The sequence below is a fragment of the Pimephales promelas genome, chromosome 20 (genome assembly GCF_988280905.1).
Source record: "Pimephales promelas chromosome 20, fPimPro1.hap1.1, whole genome shotgun sequence".
NCBI classification, from domain to species: Eukaryota; Metazoa; Chordata; class Actinopteri; order Cypriniformes; family Leuciscidae; genus Pimephales; species Pimephales promelas.
The window spans coordinates 29,172,423-29,195,944 of record NC_142788.1 but is presented as its reverse complement, the minus strand read 5'-3'; the positions used below and the strand labels follow the sequence as shown (position 1 = coordinate 29,195,944).

Genomic DNA, 23,522 nt, shown 5'->3' with positions numbered 1-23,522 from the left:
TAGTATACTGTATTATTATTATTAGGGAGGTTTGCATTGCAGCTGAAAGGACCCCTTTCACATTTCCAGGGTTCCCAGAAGTGGAAGTCATCATAGTTGGGTAAACTTTTAGCAGAGAATAGGGAACGGCAGCTAATAAATGGCGATAGCGAAAGAAAAGGAATCCCTGATAGTCTCCACAACTTTCCAAAAGCAGGAACATCTAGAGAAATTGATTACGTTGGTCAGAAGAGATGGAGAGATCACTCCCTCAGCTGTTGGATGAAAAGGCAAATAGCTGCAGAATTCGTGTTTTTGTAATATATAGCATTATAAATGTGTATAAAATGTTTTAAAAATGAAAACTTTACAAGATTTGCAATGTTGATAAATGTGGAAACGCCAGTCAGTGTGTGAAAGTGTTTCTGTGCCACTATAGTGTTCAAAGCAAATTTGCATTTTGCAGAAATTCAATCATGTTTCCTGAATATTTGATCAGGCAAACAAAGCGGATGCTGTCAATCATAAACATATGCACAACAGATTAGAGACTGATTGTATTTTTGTGGTCTAATTCCTGATTATAGTGAAACCTGTATACATGAAAACACACGTGGAATAGAACTAACTGAGATTCTTACTTTTACAGATATATGTTATTTTTCTCTGGTTTTATAAGTAATGCACAGGAATAGCCGCTGTTGATGCATCTCATGAAGCGTCCTAGAGCTTTTGACGTGAATCGCCTGTTAAGAGCCCTGCGTTTCTCTGTAGGCGTTTTTTTAAATCCCACGTTTCTCAGCGTCCTTCGCCGTATAATTGTTTCCTATTTTTCTCCTGAGAGCTGAATTCAAAGAATCAAATGCACATTTGATGAACTCAACGCACCTATTGGTGCTTAAATCATGTCCAAGAAGGGAAATGGCGTTTCAGTGTGTGTTTAATGTTTGCTGTAGGTCTGACCACGGGAGTGTTTCCTGGTCAGGCTGACTTCGTTTTTTTCGAGTTTTTTCAGGAAATACATTTCTAGGCCATCAGTTTTATTATCTGTTTCCGCAGATCGGCCACCAGACAGAGGAATAAAAAGAGTTTTATTAATCCGACCTGAGCAGATGTTTGGCTCACAAAACACTTTCTGTGTTTAACTACTTTCTTCTATCTTAGTTTAATATACAGAGACTGAAATTTTGAGGCATTGTTTTTGCAATTTCGTGTGATAATGTGGCACAGAAACACACTTCAGCTTTAGAAGGATCATTGAGATATTTACACATTAAGCTTAATTATTTTCTGCATTGTAGAGACACTTTCAGATAGATCAGCTTTTATTTTGTAAACCAACCCGGAAGTTACCATCACTCTGTGTCCGTCAACAAAACCCCAGTGATTCTTACATCTTATATGTTTTGTTCATCATGATAACAACATTTATGAATTTTGAAGTAGTAAAAAGCTAAACATGCTGTAAATGAACTACACGGCAGTCACATGACTTCAATGTCACCACCAATGAGCTTCAACAACTCTTTCAGTATTTATTTTAAAACATTTTCCCCTCAACGTTTAAGTTATAATAATTTGCAAATGTCCGATTATAAACATCACGAGTCTGTGAAAGTGAGTAGATTATGTTTAGTCCCATTTAAAACTGGTTAGCAAACACGTTTTCTAGACCAGTAATATCACAAGTGGGTTTTGCTGAAGTATTTTGTGTCGTATAAATAATAAGACAATATCTTGCGGTGAACTTTGGGTGAACTGTCACTTTAACAAACAACAGGTTTCGGGGTTTTGTTTTTATGCGTCATATCTGACGATAGTTCTGGCGTCATATTTCATGTTTATAGTCAAACAGTTTAGATTGTAAATTCATCTTTAATATGCGAGTCTCAGTGAGATCTGCAGGATGAATGCAACTGTGTTCATTTGGTTCAAAGACAAACGTGTCTAGACTGGATAGAGCGGGTTAAGCGAGTATGTTTGCAGGTTTCATCATTGAATTCATAACAGATTTCATGTCTTCTGGGTGTTGAAGGTGAGTCTGACTCACTTTAACATGAATGTGTCAAAACAGGATATGCAATGCAATTAATTAATGATGTCTGGATTGCAGTGTAATGTGTGAAGAAGCTTCATCCAATTATTCCCATTTGACTGTCAGACATTCACGAGACAGGAAACCATAACGAAGTTTCATCAGTGCAATTATTTCAGCAATTTCTTTGTTGGTGTATGTTAGAAAAAGGGTGTATTTGCATCAGGTATTCATTATTGGTTCTTTTTTACTATGTTAACTTTATGAACCATCCCAGAAACAAACAAACATAGTCATGTATACTCACCTAAAGGATTATTAGGACCACCTGTTCAATTTCTCATTAATGCAATTATCTAATCAACCAATCACATGGCAGTTGCACACCTGTGCAATAATTATGCTGTCTAATCAGTATATTGATATGCAAAGGAGAAGTGCTCACTAACACAGATTGAGACAAATAAAAGTGTTGCGTAATTTTGTTCAGTGTAGTATACAATGCAGTTGTTTTACTTGGAGTTAGAGCACAGGTGAAATGTAAGTGTTTTTTGTCTCTCTGTATAAGTGCCTTAGTTTTTCAGGTTGTGGTTAAGTGCTTGTAGAAGATATCTTTGCCTTTTCATCCAGCAAATCTCTGAACATTAGACTTAAAGAAAGCAGTGACCCTACTGACCCAAATCCCCATTGTCTAGTTTTATAGCAATTAAGAAACTTCAGTGCATTCAAAAGGTCTGCAAGCGCTGCAGTCTTGAGTTAATGACTGTGAAATGCGTTTGTCCTTGTGTGCTTGTGAATTCTGCTTCTGCTCACTTTGTCCGTGCGTATCTGTCTATCCAGTTCAGTTTTCCAAGGATAAAAAAGTGCTTTCTTCCTATTAAAAACTTAAAAACTCTGCATAATGATGCAGCTTTTGTACATTATTACATCGGATACATAATACACTTAGGTCAACATGAAATTAAAATGAGCCATGTACATTTTTTTTTTACACCTTGAAAAAGTTCAGTGGCTGCCATATATTTTTAAATATAATCAAATTGGCTGCACTTCCAAAATGTGTTTTTGTGTTTAAGCATATTATAAGTGTTTATATTTTAGCATGCGTCACTCGCCTGTGTGTGTCTCGTCAGATCCGTAAAAACAGAGGAAAATTGCTCAGGCTGCTTTGCTGCGTGTCCGGTGTGTACGTGTGTGTGTGTGGCAAGGGTTAGTGAAAGGTTGACATGGAGCAGTTAAATCTCCAACCTCCGGAGAATCACCCGGAAGCACTGAACCGCAATGTAAAAAAAAAAAAAAAAAAAAAAATCTAGCATTTCGAGATTAAATTCGCAAGATTAAATGCCAGATTTTTTTTATTAATTATTTTTTTTACAGATTAAAAAATAAAAACTTTAATCTTGAAATTTTTCTAATTTAATCTCGAAATATTTCGACTTAAATCTCGAAACATTTCGCCTTTAATCTCGAAATGTTTCGATTTTAATCTCGAAATGCTAGATTTAAAAAAAAAATTACAGTTTCGATCTTTTTTTTAAGGTTGCGGTTTAGGGCTTCCGTACGTTTTAACCTAACGCCGAACAGAGCAGAGTCTGCTGGAGAAAGAGAACGAGACAGAGCTCGTAATAAAACAAGAACCAACATCGGCTTGGCTTTTCAATGATGACGAGAACTGAAGGATTTGAAATGATGTAAAAGCGACTCAGAGATGATGGTGTTTTCATTACTCATAATTTAACAGAACAGGAAGACAATACAATGCTGAATAAAGTCGTAGTTTTTGTATTTTCGATGCTTTAAAACTTTGTAACTAACCCACTGATGTCACATGAACTACTTTGATGATGTCTTTATTTCCTTTCTGGACAAGGACAGTATACCGTACGCACATTTCCAATGGAGGAACAGAAAACTCTCGGACTAAATCTAAAATATTTGAAACTGTGTCCTGAAGATGAACGGAGGTCTTACGGGCTTGGACCGACATGAGGGTGAGTCATTAATGACATCATTTTCATTTTTTGGTGAACTAACCCTTTAAGTACCCTTTCGATAAAATCTAATTTCGTGGGAAAGAAGGGCGCATGGTCTAAGAACAACACCAGGGTGAGTAAATTTAAAGTGAACTGCCCCTTTAAGGCATTCAAACATTTGATTGGACAAAAATCTATGAAGTGCAACATGAACAATTTTGACTTATTTTCCAGAATAGATATTTTAAAATGCATACATCATACAATGCATACAACATTATAGTGAATTAACAGTCAGAAGGGAATTAAAACATGCAAATGTGCATAAATGATGCAGTTCAAACCCAAGAGACGAATAAAAAACACATGTTCCTCTGGCCTGACCTATTTGTCTCCTAACGGCTCGGGAACTTTTATGATGTGAATGACAAACTTATAATATTGTTTATATCTTAAAGTGAGAACAGTTCTACTCACTGTATGCGCAAATATGTTTCCAAGAGGATGAAATCCACACCAGCCTCATAAATCAACTACAATCATGGAAAAGTTGTTTTCAAGAGGAACAGAAGACGTTAATTTTTGGCAACACCACTTATTCCTCTTTCCTCTTCTGCGTTCTCTCCCTTTCTGGCTCTTCACACATCTGGAAGGTACAACGGGACCGCGTCTCTCCAGCGCTGCTGATTTCTTGAGTTTGGGCTGTTTTAGGAAGCTTTGACACGCTGGACTTTTGCTTTGACTTTGTTTGGATACTTTCAGGGAACTGAGGTATGAATCTATGCTTTCTGAATATGCATATATGCTTGTTTTTCCTCCTGATCCATTGAGTTTTCCCAGAGCATGAACTGGTTCCAGCTGTTTTTGATGTCGAACAGGTGTTATCTTGGTGTCATGTGTTTTTCATACTACTGTGTGCGCTTTATAGTATCTGACCCGTGAGTTACAGTTAGTGTTACGTAACAGTGAACTTTACGGAAAATGTGAAAAGAATGTCTGTTGTTCTTTCTGCATTAAAATGAGGCTTTTATTGTTTGAGAAAGGAGTTGAGCATTAAAAAGTTCCTTTTTTAACCTAATTGAAGCTTTTCTTTGATAATTATCAGCATACTTGAGTGAATTTGAGAACATTTTAGTATATGGTGTCTCTTTGGCTTTAATAACAGAAATCCTGATGGTCATGTTCTCCACACTCTTGGAAAAAAAGGTTCAATGGGATTCTAAATAGAAACCTATATGGTTTTTTTTAGGGCTGTCAAACGATTAATCGTGATTCATCGCATCCAAAATAAAAGTTTGTGTTTGAATAATATATGTGGGTGCACTGTGTATAATAATTTTGTGTGTGTGTATATATATATATATATAAATTAGGGCTGTGCAAAAATTAATTGCGATTAATCGCATCCAAAATAAAAGTCTGTGTTTACATAATATATTTGTGTGTGCTGTATGTAATTATTTTGTATATATAGATACCTATGCATGCATGTATATATTTAAGAATTATTTGCGCTTATATTCTATATATATATATATAAATACATAATCTATATTATATAAATATTTTATATATGAATAACACATTTTCTTAAATATATACATGCATGTGTGTGTATTTATATATACAAAATAATTATATAAAGCACACACAAATATATTATGTAAACACAGACTTTTATTTTGGATGCGATTAATCGCAATTAATTTTTGCACAGCCCTAATATATATATACACACATGCATGTATATTTAAGAAAAAAATTAAATATTAATTATATAGAAATCTATACACAATATACATGGAAATATTTATTAAATATATACAAGCATACGTGTGTATGTATATTTAAGAAAATAATATTATTTATATATATATAATATTAATTATATAGAAATCTATACACAGTATATACATGGAAATATTTCTTAAATATATACAAGCATGTGTGTGTTTTTATATATATATATATATATATATATAAAATAATTATACAAAGTGCACCCACATATATTATTAACACAAACTTTAATTTTGGATGCGATTAATCGTGTGACAGCCCTAGTTTTTTTTATTCAATTTTAAAGAACCCTTTATGCCATAAACTCTATCAATGGAGAAATGTCTTAAATATTGTCATGTTTAACAGGTTATTTTGAAATGTTTTCTAGTGATAATGCTGTTTAAGGCATACAATTAAATCACTAGAAGTCGTACAATTAAATTTAAAACTAAATAAATGAAAACTAAATCCATAAAATGGATGGGAACCTGTGGTGGAAAAAAAAAACTGAATTTTTTTTTTCCTTTGCGTTTTTTTTTTTTGTGTACTGACGACAACTTTGTCAAATCGATGCCCGTTCACACTAATCTGCGAAAACGACTAAAAACGCTGTTTTCTGCTGCCAGGCCAGTAGGTGGCGATGTCACATTGTAAAGAAACCATAGACAGTAAAATAAATGGACACAGCGACCCCGGTGATTTCAACGGAGAAGGCCGAAGCCCGATTCCTGTCTGATGTCTGAGCGACTGCAGGCTCAAACTGAGCGTGACGACAGTCTGACAGTTGTAAATCTTCTAGTAGCTGTGGCAAGACAAATCTGAATCACCTAATTCCTCAAAAACGTTGAAATATTTTGTCCCGTTGCTTTTATGGACTCTCTATCTATAGGCTTCTCCCTTGACTTTGTGCCTCCATGTCCCCCCTATTGCCTCATAGACAGGAAAAGATTGCATGTGAGCTTCTCCTCCTGCCTATACGGTAATGTCTCTATTGTGCGGTTATGACGCAATCTTTAGCCTATTTACAAAGTAATGGAGCCTTTTATACATTGTTGTGTTTTTTAGACATAATTAATGGACAAATTAAGTCTTTGGCGCCTCAGATGTAAAGTTATTCGCTGTCAAAGTGACGCCAAAATGAATGGGAGTCAATGGGATGCTAACAGCAGGTGAAGTTCTGCCACAATAGCGGCTCCCGCGAGGCTTCAACTTCCGGCTGACTGATTACCCCCTTGAAAGAAACACAATTGACTGGGGCATGACGTCACGTTTTCCCAAATTTGCGTTTTTGTGGTTTACATGGAACCATTTTTACACTTTGAAACCAGTAAGAGTTTGCGCTTTTAGATCCCCAGAACGCTTATATCGTGTAAATGAACAGGCTCAAAAAGCTTTCCGTTTTTAGTTGAAACTGTGCGTTTAAACGATTCGATGTGATCTAAAGCGTGTCAATGGAAGCATGTGATCAATGGCAGTGTTGAATGAGAAGTATTTGGTGGTCTTTGGTTTCGATTATTGTGGTCTAGAACTTTTGGACCTCGCTGTATATAAATTAGCCGGTGAAAGGGATATTTGGGATGCTGGACATGCCAGGACATGTTCCTGGATCAACATCCTTGTTGATACTGGAGTAATTCCTGTCAGATTATGAGTTCATGGTTAAGGGTTGACCAGTATTCATTTCCCTTGAATCCTTTAGTTAATGTTGCGGTTGGGGTTACAACTATGTTTGTTTGACCAGGATGTTGTAAACACAATATGACCTACTTAGCAAAATGAGATTCGTTTGAGATGGGTTTGTTTGAAATTTTTGTGAACTATCCCTGTAATAAATACTAACTGTTTCTCAGTGCACTGGTTATTAGACTTGTCTTGGTTACACTTTATTTTAATGTGTATTTAAGTACTGAGTAATATAAAGCAACTACATGTACTAACTATAGGTTTAGGGTAGGATTAGGGTTGGTTGCCTGTAATTATGCATAGTTAAGTTATTACAAGGACACTGTAAAACAAAGTCTTCCCTCCCGCTCCTCCAACTCTCACGGCGATGTGAACCGTGTTTATGTTAGACACCTGTTTGAGATTGTTGGAGCTCATTCCAGAATTTCTTTCCCAGTTCTTTTTCCCTCCAGTTCTTTAAACGAGACTACAGTCGTGGAATGTTGGGGTTTGTATGAACACGTTGGAGAAAACTGCTCTCAGATCAGGGCTCACACGGTCAATGAATCCACGACCTGTATTTATTTACTGAGGCGAAATAAATCACATTGTCATTTGAAGCGCCACAATAATTCTGGCTGTTTGCTAAAGATCAAATACTTAATTTAGAATAAATATATGAATAATAAATAGAAATCATAAATCACATAAATATACTGTCAAAACTGTAGATATAGAAATAAATATGATTTTCTGAGAACTAAAAAAAAAGATTTAATAGGATTAATGAGGAAAAATAACAAAAACCCATACTATACTTTAATTTTAAGCTTATTTATTGTACCAGCAATCAATTTATATTTGGTCTTGGATGAATTTGCTGTGAAATGTTTGATTTTTTTGATCACAGACTTTGGTTTCTTGGCAAACCCGAGTGCAGTTTGATTACATTTGAACTTCCAAGAATCTTTTCTCAACATGAAACATTTGAGATGCAGGAGACATCAGCAAAAGTCCATTCATTTGTGAGAAATGACAAAAGATCATATATGTGATTTTTTTTTTTTCCTTTCTTTTATTTTGTTTTATATATTCCTGTGACGCTGGGTTTGGTTAAAAATATTGATTTCCTCTTATTTTGAAATTATGAATAACTCTTCCCCCCCCCCATTTCAGATTGTAAAGGCATTTATTTTTTAATAAATATGAAGAAAATAAGTATTCAAGTGCCTGTGCCTTACAGTTAGGCCTATAATAAAGTGTTTATCTGGTATGGTTAGGGCTGTAATTGTCCCAATAAGGGGATCATTTATTTATAAATATAATAATTTACACACTCAATATGTTGTTATTAAATAAAATACTGAGATGCAAAAGGTATCTATTTACACTTTTTGTAACACTTAGGTCCTGTTGATGTGATATAGTCAATAAGATGACAAGTGAACGACGCTAAATACAGGTGTAAACGGATCCATTATCGGCTATAATATATCGGCCAAATTTTAATATCAGGCTGATAAGGATAACATTAAAATGAATATATATTGGCCAATGTCGATATATCTTGAGTGCATCGCTAATCGACTCGAATGGAATTTGAATCGAATCTTAAGCTGGTGAATCGGAATCGAATCGTGACATTTCTGTCCAGCTAAACACACTATAAAATGAAGGAAATATCTCTAGTAAAAGTCAAATCCATTTGCCTTTTTAATCTCAGGTTTCTTTTGGTGCCCCGAGGTCCAGATCTGGTTTGGTTCTGGCTGGATCGGTAAACGGGATTCAGTGTCGGGTTCAGGACTTGTGTGGCCGGAGCGAGCGCACTGAGGCCCGGCAGTGATGGATCAGCGGCGCGGGCTGCTGGAGCTGATGTGTTTGGTTCTGCTGGGCTGGACTCTTCTTCGAGCTCAGGCGGAACCAGACGGAGACCCGGACGACGCCCACAGAAGAGTGGAGAATGTGGAGCAAAAGATGTCCTGTCCGGAGAACTGCAGCTGCACCGAGGAGGGGGCGGTGGACTGTAGCGGAGCGAGTCTTAATGAATTCCCACGACACGAGTTACTATCCGAACAGACACGCCAGCTCTCGCTGCAGGTGCGTGGGTCTGTTTACTGATCGCTTCCCCAGCACACTTTCCCTGAGTGGGCTTATTGTGTTTCTTTTTCGCTTGCCTATAAAATCAGACGGAAATAATCAAATTTAAGCACCTGAAATGTTATTCGAATAGTTTACCCAAAAATTAAAATTAGCCTGTGATTGAGTCTATACTCACCCTGAAGTCACAGGCTAAATGACATTCTTCTTTCAGACTTTTAGTTAGTTTAGTCGGTTAAATATTAAATAAGGATTTTTTTTCTACAGATATGCATCACTTCACTTCAGAAGGCCTTTATTAACCCGCCAGAGTCGTGTACACTCTTAAAAGAGATTGAAGAGCATTTTTATCATGAATAAATGAACTTTTATCATGAATAAATGAACTTTTATCATGGATAGATGAACTTTTATCATGAATAGATGCACTTTTATCATGAATGAATGAACTTTTATCATGAATAGATGCACTTTTATCATGAATAGATGCACTTTTATCATGAATAGATGAACTTTTATCATGAATAGATTAACTTTTATCATAAATAGATGCATTTTTATCATGGATAGATTAACTTTTATCATAAATAGATGCGCTTTTATCATGAATAAATGCACTTTTATCATGAATGCACTTATGGACTTTCAAATACTGTTCATAGCCAAGCCATTCACTTTCTTTATCAATCTTGGAAGAGCCATGATATATTTTTTTTAAATATATCTCAGATTGTATTTGTCGGAAAGAAGAATGTCACATACACAGGATGACTTGAGGGTGAGTAAATCATGGGCTAATTTTAATTTTTGGATGAACTGTGCCTTTAAGAAGGCTATAGAAGTTTGGGAGGTCTGGTGTTTTCAAGTACACTCATTTATTCATAAATCAAAATAATTCATTTTTTTTAAGTCTCTTTTGTTCACCAAGGCTGCATTTATTTGATGAAAATATAAACAGTTATATTATAAAATATTATTATAATTCAAAATAACTGTTTTCTATGCGAATATATGTGAACATGTATAGTAAAATGTAATTTATTCCTGTGATCAAAGCTGAATTTTCAGCATCATTACTCCAGTCTTCACTGTCACACAATCCTTCAGAAATCAATGCTAATTTGCTGCCGAAGAAACACTTCTATATATTATCAGTGTTGAAAACAGTTGTGCTGCTTCATTTTTTTGGGGGATTCTTTGATAGAATAGAAAGTTAAAAAGAACAGCATTTATTCAACTTTTGTAACATAATATAACAACATAAATGTCATTACTGTAGCTTTTGATAAATGTCATGCATTCTTGCTGAATAAATGTATCATTATCAATTCAATTCACATTTATTTGTATAGCGCTTTACACAATACACATTGTTTCAAAGCAGCTTTACGGAAAATGCATGTGCAATCTGCTGTCAGAGGTGACTGTGCATCACATAATCACAGCAAAATGACGAGTCACGACCTGAAGGGGGATGTTTTTAGAGTTAAAAGTAAAAAAAAAAAGAAAGTATCAGTCAGATCATAGAAGGCATGTAGTAGTGAAGTTTTGATTCAGAGGCTTTGTGTGTTTATAGGGTTAAATGCCATTTATTTTTCTGCTCTGTCCCAGAATAACCAAATCTCTGAGGTCACACTGGAGCATCTGTCTCGACTTCAGCTGTTGGAGACACTAAACTTACAGAACAACCAGCTCACGACACAAGGTACAGGGGGATGAGGGGGTCAGCGGAGGACAGCTGAAAACAGCACACGATAATCTATTACAGAGAGAGAGCAGGATGGAGGATGAAGAAGGGTGGTGCTGTGTTTGGATTCCTGCATGTGGGGTCAACATGAAGTGGAAAATGTTTTTATTTAAGTAAATCAGCAGAAACATCAGATTACGTTTTTAAAAGAGTAGTTTGGCCAAAATCACACTATTATTTAGGCCTTGCCCTCAAGTTGTTCAAACACACAGGCTAATATGAGCTAAAAAGCACCACAGATGTTGCCAATATGTTGCCAATTCAATTCAAAGTATTTTGGAGCCATATATGATTGCTCTGTGTGAATAACAGGCTGAGTTGTTCAAGGTGTCATTGATGTCAAACACCAGTTTTCATAGTTGGGTTTGGAACGTCTAATACCGTAATGTCACACGTTTTCTATTTTAAGGAAATGCTATACTTTTGAACTTTCTGTTCATCAAATAATTTGGGAAAAAAGAAAGTATTATGGTTTTCACAGAAATGTGAAGTTGTTGTCAACATCGATAATAATGATTCTTTAGCATCAAAATTAGAGTGATTTCTGAAGGATCATGTCATGTGACACTGAAGACTGGAGGAATGATGATTAAAATTCAGGTTTGATCACAGGAATAAATTACACTTTGATATATTTGCACAAAGAAAACAATATATTTTAAATTGTAATCATATTTCACAATTTTGCTGATTGTACTGTGTTTTTGGTCAAATAAATGCAGCGTTGGTGAGCAGAAAAGACTTGAAATCTTAATATTAAAAACATCTAACTTAACATTAAAAAATTGAATTGTGTATGTGTGTGTATATATACACTGCTCAAAAAATAAAGGGAACACTAAAATAACACATCATAGATTTGAATGAATGAAATACAGTAATCTTATTAAATACTTTTTTCTTGTTTTTACTTTTTAAGTGTTGTTGAGCAGTGTATATATATATATATATATATATGTTTGAGCAGTATATATTATACTATATATTATATATTATACTACTGAGCAGTATATATATATATATATTTATATATATATAAATGCATACAAACATAATTAAAAACATGAAATGAAGGTATTTGAAACATGTCAAGAATAATGTGTGTGTGTGCAGGCCTTGACGATGAAGGTTTTCATACTCTGGAAAAGCTGAGTTATTTATACTTGGCAAATAATAAGGTGAGTCATCAATGTTAATTTTCAATCTCTCTCTCTCTCTCAATCTCTCTCTCAACCTCTCTCTCTCTCTCTCTCTCTCTCTCTCTCTCTCTCTCTCTCTCTCTCTCTCTCTCTCATCTCATAACTTAAAGGGATAGTTCACCCAAAAATAAAACTGTTGTCATCATTTACTCACCGTCATGTTGTTCCAAACGTGAGTTTCTTTCCTCTGTTGAACACAAAAGATATTTTGAAGAATGTCAGCAACCAGACAGTTGACGGTGGCCATTTCTTTCTATGGAAGTCAATGGGTGCCGTAAACCGTTTGATTACTGACACTCTTTAAAATATCTTCTTCTGTGCTCAAGAGAAGAAAGAAACTCATACACCCAAATTTCACTTTGTTTATCTACTAATTTAGCCATTGCCACTGTCACAAGGCTCGAGTACATGCCTAAAATATGTGTGGTTGCGCCTCTTTTATGGTCCAGCAGGTGAAACTTGTGCGTCTGATCATCTATGATTTGAGTTCTCACATCTGGACAACATTTGCAAGTCAAGTTACGCACTTTATTCTCAAGGTTTTAGCATGTTGTGCTAAAAAGCAAACCCATGTTTCTGTTTTGCAGTGTTTATCATGTAATCAGATTTGCTGTGGCGTGATTTTAATTGCATCATTTTTGTTGGCAAGTGCACATAACATTCTCCATAGAAAAGCAGAGTTAGTCATGTTTGGACATAAAACCAGACCGAGTTTCGTTTAGAGGCCAGGGTTTTCAATCACGGCCCCTGAGAGTGACTCACTTTTGAGTTTTAACGTTTGTTTTCCGAGACCGAAGCCTTTCCCAGGTTGTTTGACGCTGGCTGGTGGGAACAGTTGGATGTTTATGTTGGTCATGAGGCAGTCTGTTGTCGTTCGGTTTGGTCACTGCTGTTTAGCTCCCACAATCCCTCGCTCCGTCAGTGGATTGTTCTTCTGCCAGCTGGTAACGGCGTGGTCTATGGACGTCCCGTGCCAGCTTTCCCTGTTAATCACCCAGCTGTGGGAGCTAAAGCGGTCCCGACGACCTCCAGAGCGGGTGCTGGACAGATTTGTAGCTGATGGACTTAAAAAAGGATAACAGGAAGAGAAAGAGATCCTACTGAGATTTTAGTGTAATCTCACTGCCGCGTTACAAAAGACGCACCGACGAAAGCCAAAGCAAATGCTAGAAACATACGCGGCGATGTGAAGGTTTGCCGTCGGTCTCGTTGGATCTGTTATATGCATTCTTGCGGTACTGAGTCAGTGTTTTGAGTGATTGTGAAGAGCAGATAATCAGTGAGTTTGGCCGAGATTTGTGGCTTAAAAACAGGGGTTTTCCAAATGGGGACCTCCGGTTGACTGTCAAATGAATCAATAAAATAATATTAGAGTAAACAGATTAAAAATAAATCAATAAAAATCGGATTAAAATATAAAAAATATTATTACTGAATAGGTTAAAATACTTAAACACTATATTAAATTAAACAAATAAATAAATAGTACAGAACAGTACATATAGTGAGTAGAAAAATAATATTTATAATAGTGCAATTTAACAGCTAATTTTAGATTTATGATATGCATTTTTTTCTGTTTAAACTGAATGTTTTGCCTTTTAAATTTTAGGGTGTGGGTCCCTCACATGAGGATTCGTGGTGTCTAATATATTGAAAATATATATTTTACTGGCTTAAAATATGTGCATTTTCCCATCTTTTTTAGAGACGTTAGGCAAACTAGATGTTCACTGTGTTTACTATGCATGAAATAATTTGCACTTTTTACTTGTACGTATACAGAGATTCTGACTATGATGTCTACACACGTTTTAACCAGTTTTTTGTTGGTTTTTGCACAACCATTCCCGGATATTGCCCCCTCGGCCTATTAATGTGCAGCCGTTATTTTGCAAATGCATTGAGGGAACACTAGAAGGGCAGCATGAACTTTCCTCGCAATGCACATCTATCGTAGCTAGAGGTGTCATTCACAAACTTGCGTAAGGTTTTGGGCCTCAGATCTCTGAAAAGCATGTGAAGTCAAAGTACTATGCGCATAAATTAAATCTGGATATAAAAATATTAATGAAACACATCATTAAAGCTCATTGCCTATTTTTAATGGCCGTATATGACAAATAACACCAAGAATGGTGTGACCTTTGCAGTCTCTGAAACTCGTGAAGTTGGTCGTACGTCTTCAGCTCATTTCATGTCTCATTTCAATGTGTTGGCTTCACACTTTTCCATCTCTCTTTCAGTCCTCTTCAATCTCCGTTCACATGCTGGAGGCCTTTATCGCCTCACACTTTAGATCTTTTAGCGGCTCATGGTCCGTGACTTACTTCAGCACACATAACTGTGCTTTTTCATTGAGCGTAAAGTATTTCTCCTTGAGCATGTTAGAGTTGAATCGTAGCTGGTGTCAATGGAGTTCAGTGTGTGCTTTCTCTTTGCGATGCATACTGGAGAATGGGGAATGTACATTTCAACGTATTGCAATATTTAACCTCACCATGCTGTATTGACATCCTAAAAGGCAATTTTTTTTTTAGTTTTTAATATTTTTGGGGAAGAAATGCCAATGAAGATGAAGTTTTGGATTAAAATCACTATATTATGGCCTAGATATTGATATAATATATGACCAAGCAGTTTCTTTTCTTTCTTTTTTAACATGTACATTATATACACTCACCAACAGGATTATTAGGAACACCACACTAATACTGTGTTTGACCACCTTTCACCTTCAGAACTGCCTTAATTTTATGTGGCGTTTATTCAACAAGGTGCTTAGAAATGTCGGCCCATATTGATAGGATCGCATCTTGCAGTTGATGGAGATTTGTGGGATGCACATCCAGGGCACGAATCTCCCGTTCCACCACATCCCAAAGATGATCTATTGGGTTGAGATCTGGTGACTGTGGCGGCCATTTTAGTACAGTCAACTCATTGATATGTTCAAGAAACCAATTTGAAATGATTCGAGCTTTGTGACGTGGTGCATTATCCTGCTGGAAGTAGTCATCAGAGGATGGGGACATGGTGGCCATAAAGGGATGGACATGGTCAGAAACAATGCTCAGGTAGGCCGTGGCATTTAAACGATGCCCAATTGGCACTAAGGGGCCTAAAGTGTGCCAAGAAAACATCCTCCACACCATTACACCACCACCACCAGCCTGCACAGTGGTAACAAGGCATGATGGATCCATGTTCTCAGTCTGTTTATGCCAAATTCTGACTCCGTCTCAACAGAAATCGAGACTCATCAGACCAGGCAACATTTCTCCAGTCTTCAACTGTCCAGTTTTGGTGAGCTCTTGCAAATTGTCGCCTCTTTTTCCTATTTGTAGTGGAGATGAGTGGTACCCGGTGGGGTCTTCTGCTGTTGTAGCCCATCCGCCTCAACGCCTCAAGTGTGTGTTGTGGCTTCACAAATGCTTTGCTGCATACCTCGGTTGTAACAATTTTTCTTAAGAATCAGATCAGCATATTAAAGTGATTTCTGAAGGATCATGTGACACCGAAGACTGGAGTAATGAGGCAGAAAATTCAGCTTTGATCACAGGAATAAATTACATTTTAACATATAGTAACATAGAAAATGGTTATTTTAAATTGTAATAATATTTCACAATTTTAGAGTTTTTACTGCATTTTTTTATTTTATTTATTTATTTTTTTACTTTAATGTCTCTGGTATCACTTAATGCTCTTTCTTCTGACATAATAAAAAAAATTCTAATCATCCTCGTGTCCATTAATTTTTTATTTATTTGCTAACTAGCCCCTTCCGCTTAATGACTGTCAGTGTTCATTTTGCCGTAAGGATCCGACTTATTTTGATGTGATGCTTTAAACGTGTTCACAGCTCACCGCAGCTCCCAGACACCTCCCTCCCTCTTTGGTCAGCGCTGACTTCGCTGCAAACCAGCTCACTAAAATCTACCCCAACACATTTGGCCAGAAGCCCGCTCTGAAGTAAGCCCGAAATGCTCTTTTCACTTGCATTATGTGTTGCTTTTTGAGTGTTAATAACGGTGTGTGTGCTTTGCTTCAGGTCAGTGTATCTCCATAACAACAAGCTAACGGATGCCGGCCTGCCAGAGAAGATGTTTAATGGATCAGACAACCTCGAAATCCTCATTATGTCTAGTAATTTTCTTCGTTATGTCCCTAAAAGTCTGCCCACCGCCCTCTACCGCCTACATCTGAAGGTAAAACCACTGCGTATCTCATTAAATGAAGACTTCACAAAAAAAAACAAGCGTTCAGCAATCGAGTGTTTACTCGCACTCAGGTTGTTCTGAACCACTTTCAGTCTACATCACTGAGATACATAATGGCATAATTGCCCCAGTGCACATCTCTGAATCAAAATATCCATTGTTTATATAATCATTTGTCTTGTTTCTATGCAGAACAACAAGCTGGAGAAGATTCCCGCAGGTGCTTTCGATAATTTGTCTCATCTTCGAGAACTTTACCTGCAAAACAACTTCTTGAGTAACGATGGCGTGGACAACGAGACCTTCAGGTCAGCATGACTGAATAAACCAAGAAAAAGCATAATTTACCCACTCCCACTCTTTCTTCTGCACGGCTCTCTTCTTCTTCATCTTGTACAAACTCTACCCTGAGCTGTAACTGATGGAAAATATGCTGCCTTCTCTCATCAGTCACTTGAACAGTTTGGAATATCTGGATTTGTCCAATAACAACTTGACCACGGTTCCTCTCGGGCTGCCCCGCAACATCGTCCTGCTTCACCTGGAGAAGAATTACATCCAGAGCATCGCAGTCAACGCTCTGACGCCCATCCGAAACTTGGAGTACCTGCTCCTCCACAACAACCACCTCCGCTCTCGCTCCATCCATCCGTCCGCCTTCCAGGGCCTCAAACGTCTCCACACCGTCCACATGTACAACAACCTCCTCGAGCGAGTTCCCCGCGGCCTTCCTCGCCGCGCCAAAACCCTCATGCTTCTCCACAACCACATCAGCGAGATCGGACGCAACGATCTGATCACGCTTTACACACTCACCGAGCTCAACCTCAGTTACAACCGCCTCACCAGTGCCAAGCTCCACCGAGAGGCCTTCAGGAAGCTCAGGATACTGGAGACGCTGGATCTGTCGGGAAACAAGCTGCAGGCGCTGCCGTTGGGGCTTCCCAAGAGCCTCCAGGTTCTCAAGGTCAAGGACAACCAGATGACTGAGGTACCCGAAGGAGCTCTGCTGGGAATGAGCTCGCTGAGGGAGCTCTACCTGGCCAACAACCAACTGAAGCTCAACTCCATCTACCAGGGAGCGTGGCAGGAGCTGAGCGCACTCACGGTGAGAGAAATTGAATGTGTTGTGTATTATGTTTGATTTTCCTTATGGTACGTTCACATCGGACGCGAATAGCGCGTCAGGCGCAAATGATTTCAATATTAAGTCAATGCAAAGACGCGTTACGCGCGTTAAGTATGGCACGTTAAGCGCATTACGCACGAATAATTTAGTAAGTGCCATTTGTGCATTCACGCGTTTGACGTGAATTCGCGTCTGCCGCCCGAGTTGAAAAATCTGAACTTTGCCATGAATTCGTGTCGCGTTAACCAATCAGGAACCTAGCTGCTTGCTCACGTGGTGAAGTCCCAGCTAACATAGGTCCAGCGAGCGGGCCACCGGCGGTCGATCGCTGGCGTTTTGCTCATCGTTATTCTAGCGGACCACCAGCAGCAGCCGCCGCTGACCCGACGGTGGTCCGCTACCGAGCCGCTGGTTCATAATGAGCGTTTTCTGGCGGACCACGGTCGGTCCAGGGGTCATTTTATGATTTTTTTTTTTTCATTACTGGATAATAATAAATAATAGTTATATTAGATCCAATTTAGGCAAATAATAATCAAAAACAAAGTACACAACTGCTGATAGCCATTGTAAATTTACATTTTATTGGATAGAAGGCACAAATGGATAAAATACAAAATAAACACATGGAAATAAACATAAAATAACATATACATATCTATCTATCTATCTATCAACCAACCATATATATGGTTGGTTGATAGATAGATAGATAGATAGATAGATATGTATATGTATATATATATATATATATATATATATATATGAAGAGTTCAGATGCAAAAGCCTCTAAATGCCATTTGAAATTTTCTTCTTTAATGATGATTTTTATCAAACTTGTATATTTAATTTCAGTAATTTCACTTAAATAACGATTAATAGGTAATTATCATTGCCATTTAAGTGAGATCACTGAACTTAAATATACAAGCTTGATAAAAATGATCATTCTAGAAGAAAATTTCAAATGGCACTTAGAGGTTTTTGCATCTGAACTCTTCATATATATATATAACCATTATGATGCATTCAAAACATGTACTTTTGTTAAAATATCAATAAATAAATTATATTGTTTAACACTTTACTATACATACATATGACATATAATAATATTGTTTATATTATTTATTAACAGGATACAGAAAATCATAAGATTATGTTATAGTACCTATTATTTAATATTGTTTAACACTGTACAAAACTATAAAACACACATAAGTATATACATAATAAGGGTCTATATATATATATATGTGCAGAAGTCTTAGGCGCACTATAGTATTTTCGCCTCAAAGAAATGGTTTTAAGCCAGTTATTTATATATTTTGTTGTAGTGTCTCAGTAGGAAATATCAGTTTACATTTCCAGACATTAATTGTGCCATTAATTGTAATAATCCAGTGAAATTTTTGAATGCACAAGCCAATGCTCCACACGGAGGTCGGATCTCACCATCATCGAGTGCATCTGAAATTATATGAAGAAACAGAAAAAACAGAGACTAGGACCAGAAGAACAAATTCAAACTGATGACCTCAGGAAAAAGCATTTTAGTAGTTGTTTATTTTATTTCATTTCATTTTTACTTTATTTTTTTTTTATTCCTGCGGAGAAGCAATCTCAGAGAGAGCTTGTTTTCCTCCTCTCAGCTGGATAAGAAAAGCAGACTCGCACATGACAGATAAGATGAGATATCTGTCATTGCATGCAAGTGCTTTTTCTATCCAAGGAAAGATTCATCTGATCTGTTTCCTGAACCATAAAGTCCAATTTCACATTTCAGGGTTTGAGGTTTGGCCTTTAATGTGTGATATATGGAGAAAGAGAACGCTTGAGCATGTTTTATGTGTGTTTCAGACGCTGGATCTCTCCGCTAACATGTTGTCTCACGTTCCTCCTGACCTTCCCGAGTCTCTTGAGTTCCTCCACCTGCAGAACAACAGGATCAGCTCGGTGTCCGCCTCAGCCTTCCTCAACACACCCAACATTAAAGGGATCTTCCTCAGGTGACTCGTCTCTTTCTCCCTTTCACTCGTAGCGAGGCCTGCGTCCCACTAGAAGATCGTTCAGTCCAAAAGTTGATAAAACAAAAAGATGTCATATAAAGGTCTTAAATGGTGTTGTTTAATCAGTTAAACAGTTTTAGCAAAACTATTTTTGTCATCCTGACTTTGCATGTCTGTTCATTTTTGAACAAATATAACCCAGATGACTTCAAAACCTCATGTAAACGTGGCTTGTTTGCATTGTTGGCTTTTATTATGAGCTAATGTGTTGTGTTAATACATGCAAACACATCTAATCATGGGATCAGATTCATTTTTGTGGTCTGTTGGATCTGCTCTGCTATAATGAACTTATTTCAAAGCTCCCACATAATGCGAGCCGGGAACATTTCCCATAAAGTCGTACAGCATCATAACAAGCGTTCAGAATGTGATCGGAGTCGGCGAGCATGTGGAGCCAATGACACGGTGCATTTTAAGAACATTTCTCAAAATAGTTTTCCCATCTTGATCTGATTATTGGTTTCAGAAATATGCGAAGCACTGGGATTTGGACTAGCTTAAGATGCTGGGATGTGATGATGATGATGGTACAACATGAAAATATGCTGACTCAGGTTTAATACAAAAGTGTTCCTTCTGCAGTGAGATAACTGTTATTTCATCTGGTGTGGGTGTGTGTTTTTTTAAAGATAAGGATAATTTGTTTTTATAGAATCCTATATCTATAGAATTTTAACATTATAAACAACTTTTTATGATATATTTAACACATTTTTTTTAACAAAGATGTCACTTTCTGAACAATAAGTTTTATTTTCAACCTTAGTATTTTTGTCTTGTTTTTCAGTTTAAATATCGTATATATTTTATATTTTTAAATCAGCCAGGACACATTTATTCGAGCAGCAAAATTATTTGAGATAAATCTTGTTTTTTCTTAAAATCGAAATTGTATTAAAATGCTTAAAAAACTATTTGCCAGTGCGGTCATAAAAATAAATTTAATTCAAAAAGAAAACAAGTTTATTTTTCTGAACCCATTTTAAGTGTGACGCTTGATTATTATCATCATGTCATTTTCCTTCTCGGTTAAATGTATCTTGGTTTAAGAATGTTTAGATATTTGTAGTGTGGAAAACAAGACAAATATGCTGAGAAAGAAGTGTAAAAATGATAATGAAAAGCACATTTTTTACCTCGTACCTTAGTGCACTTTGAATCTTTTGAAATGACCCATGTTGCACTTTATAATGTTGATTACTATATTCACTCTTAGAAATTAACGTTCAATGGGATTCTATATAAAACACAGTCATTCTTATTAACGCTAAATAATAAATTAATTGAAACGAATCCTTTACACCAAAATGCTTCTATAGAAGGAAAAATGTCATAAATCAGTTTTCAATGTTTCAATGGTAGTTTTCATGGTCTGTCAGTGGTAAAAAAAAAAAAAATGTATATATATAATATATATATATATATATATATATATATATATATATATTTTTGCAATCAAAACATTATAGGGGTAACAATACTTTAAAAAGCGAAAAGAAGCATTGGTTATGGACGTCTGCTCTTCTGTTTTGGTGGAATCAAATAAAAAGACCTTTTTTGTCACTAGATCTACATTGTTCTGTTATTTTCTGTAAAATTTCACCAAACATGAAAGTGGTCATTCAGAAGAACAAAGGCATTCAAGAAGCCAACGGAAGGGGAAGTGAACATGATAATTGTTCTAAATATATATATATTGAGTCGATTCTCTCATGTGTGAGAGCAGGTTCAGGTCTCTTGTATGTACATAGTGTCCTGTCTGCTCTCTGCAGTTTCCATCAGTAAAAAAAGGAAAAATGAAAATGATGGATTCATGTGCATCAATAAAGCACTCACTCTCAAGTGCCTAGGCGGACGACATCATGGACCCGATGGAAGTTGACATGCCTGAGCCATTACAAGCCGTCAGTGTAATTCTTTTGCAATTTAGCTGGTCCATGTTTAAAAATAAAGGCTGGAGTGCTGAATTCCTGCTGTGATTTGAGAACATCCAGTCCAGGATTGAACGACTCATGTTTACTGAGAATTCACTCACCATCCAAACTGGAATGAGTCGAAAATCTACTTTTATGTGATTCTTCCTTAATTGCACACTGTTTTCCAGTCCAAATATCTAAAGTTTCTTAAAGCAACATACAACTTGACCTAAATGTTTCCTAGCGAGTTCTTCTCTATATCAGTGTGTGTGTGTTTCTGAACTCCCTGAAACGCTTCCATTGTAGTCTTGAGTTTCTTCCAGGAACGAACACGTCCTCATATAAATGCTTCTCAATTAAATGTATCCTGATGTAAGAATGTTTAGGTATTTGTATTGCAAAACTAGACAAAAATATTAACTATTTCTCCGCCTCTCTCATTCTCTTCCTCCCTCAGATTTAACCGTCTCTCAGTTCATTCGGTATCCGAAGAGTCTTTTTCTCAGCTGTCCAAGCTTCAGGTGTTGGACATCGGCCACGGTAACATCTCTCCCAACCGAGACCGAGGAGGAGACGAGGAGGAAGAGGAGGAGGACTTACCGTATGATGAAGAGGAGGAGAAACATTCATGAATGGAAAACAGTAAAATTCATGCCCTGAACTTTCCCTCACTCAAAAATAAAATAAAAATGACAACCAGTTTGAAATTATACATGCATTTTGGCTGCTGACAGAGTGCGATTCATTTCTAAATGCATTTACTGATTACATGCGAGTGCATGGGAAGATATAGACATGATAAGGCTTTATTTTCATTTGGCTTTATGTTGTAATCAGATGCATCAAGTGTCTCATATACAGTATGTAAATATCTGGTGCAGGATACCGGAAAGTTTTAGTGGTTGTCTTTTTTTGTTTGTTTGCCTATTCATGACTCATTTGCTCACTGTGTTTACATGTATGAAACCATTTTGTGCTATGAAATTATAATTTCTGTCTCCAGAGAAAAGAATCAGAGTATTTCCTTGACTGAAAAAGTGTATACAAGGTCTTCTGAAGACTGAATTTAAAAGGTTAGTTCACCCAAAAATCAAAATTCTGTCAGTATTTACTCACCCTCATGTTGTTCCAAACCTCTATGTGTTTATTTGATCAAACGGATCTCATTCCCCCATTGACTACCATAGTATGTATTTTTTCCTACTATGGTAGTCAATGGGGAATGAGATCTGTTTGATTAAAACATTCTTCCAAATATCTTCCTTTGTGTTCAGCAGAACAAATAAACACATACAGTAGAGGTTTGGAACAACATGAGGGTGTGTAAATACTGACAGAATTTTCATTTTTAAGTAAACTATCTTAACTAGTAGAAATCTCATTCAGATTCAAAAGTGGTGCAACACTAAATTGTATATCATTGATAGTTTGAAGTTTAAACAGTTTTCCAATGAAGAACAACTTCAATTTTGGGGTGTTATCCACACAAATCTATTGATTTGAAAATATTTGTAACATAACATAACATAAGAGGGGATATATTTATTTCTTTGTTTGGAACTGCTGGATTGTGCTTTCAGAATCAGTTGAGAATGTTTTTTGAATTTAAATTGAATTGGAACTCGGGTAGCAAAATGGAAGCGGAATTGAATTTGAATTTTAAGGAAGCAGAATTAAAAAACTCATTCATATAACCCAAATAAGTGTA

General features: G+C 36.5%; 1 protein-coding gene across 2 annotated transcripts; it reads left to right on the top strand.

The window, feature by feature from the left end:
- Positions 1–4,376: 4,376 nt before the first annotated feature.
- podn (podocan) lies at positions 4,377–22,848 on the top strand. Of its 2 annotated transcripts, XM_039651524.2 has the most exons (10): positions 4,377–4,758; positions 9,155–9,528; positions 11,140–11,233; positions 12,389–12,453; positions 16,340–16,449; positions 16,529–16,685; positions 16,890–17,005; positions 17,148–17,805; positions 19,687–19,835; positions 22,272–22,848. In XM_039651524.2, the coding sequence occupies exons 2-10, from the start codon at positions 9,274–9,276 to the stop codon at positions 22,444–22,446; spliced, it is 1,779 nt and encodes a 592-aa protein (XP_039507458.2). In that variant the 5' UTR covers positions 4,377–4,758; positions 9,155–9,273; the 3' UTR covers positions 22,447–22,848. The 2 variants fall into 2 exon arrangements, with proteins under 2 accessions (XP_039507458.2, XP_088980587.1); XM_089124461.1 differs by lacking the exon at positions 4,377–4,758 and having other exon boundaries at positions 8,742–9,528.
- The last annotated feature ends 674 nt before the right edge of the window (positions 22,849–23,522 follow it).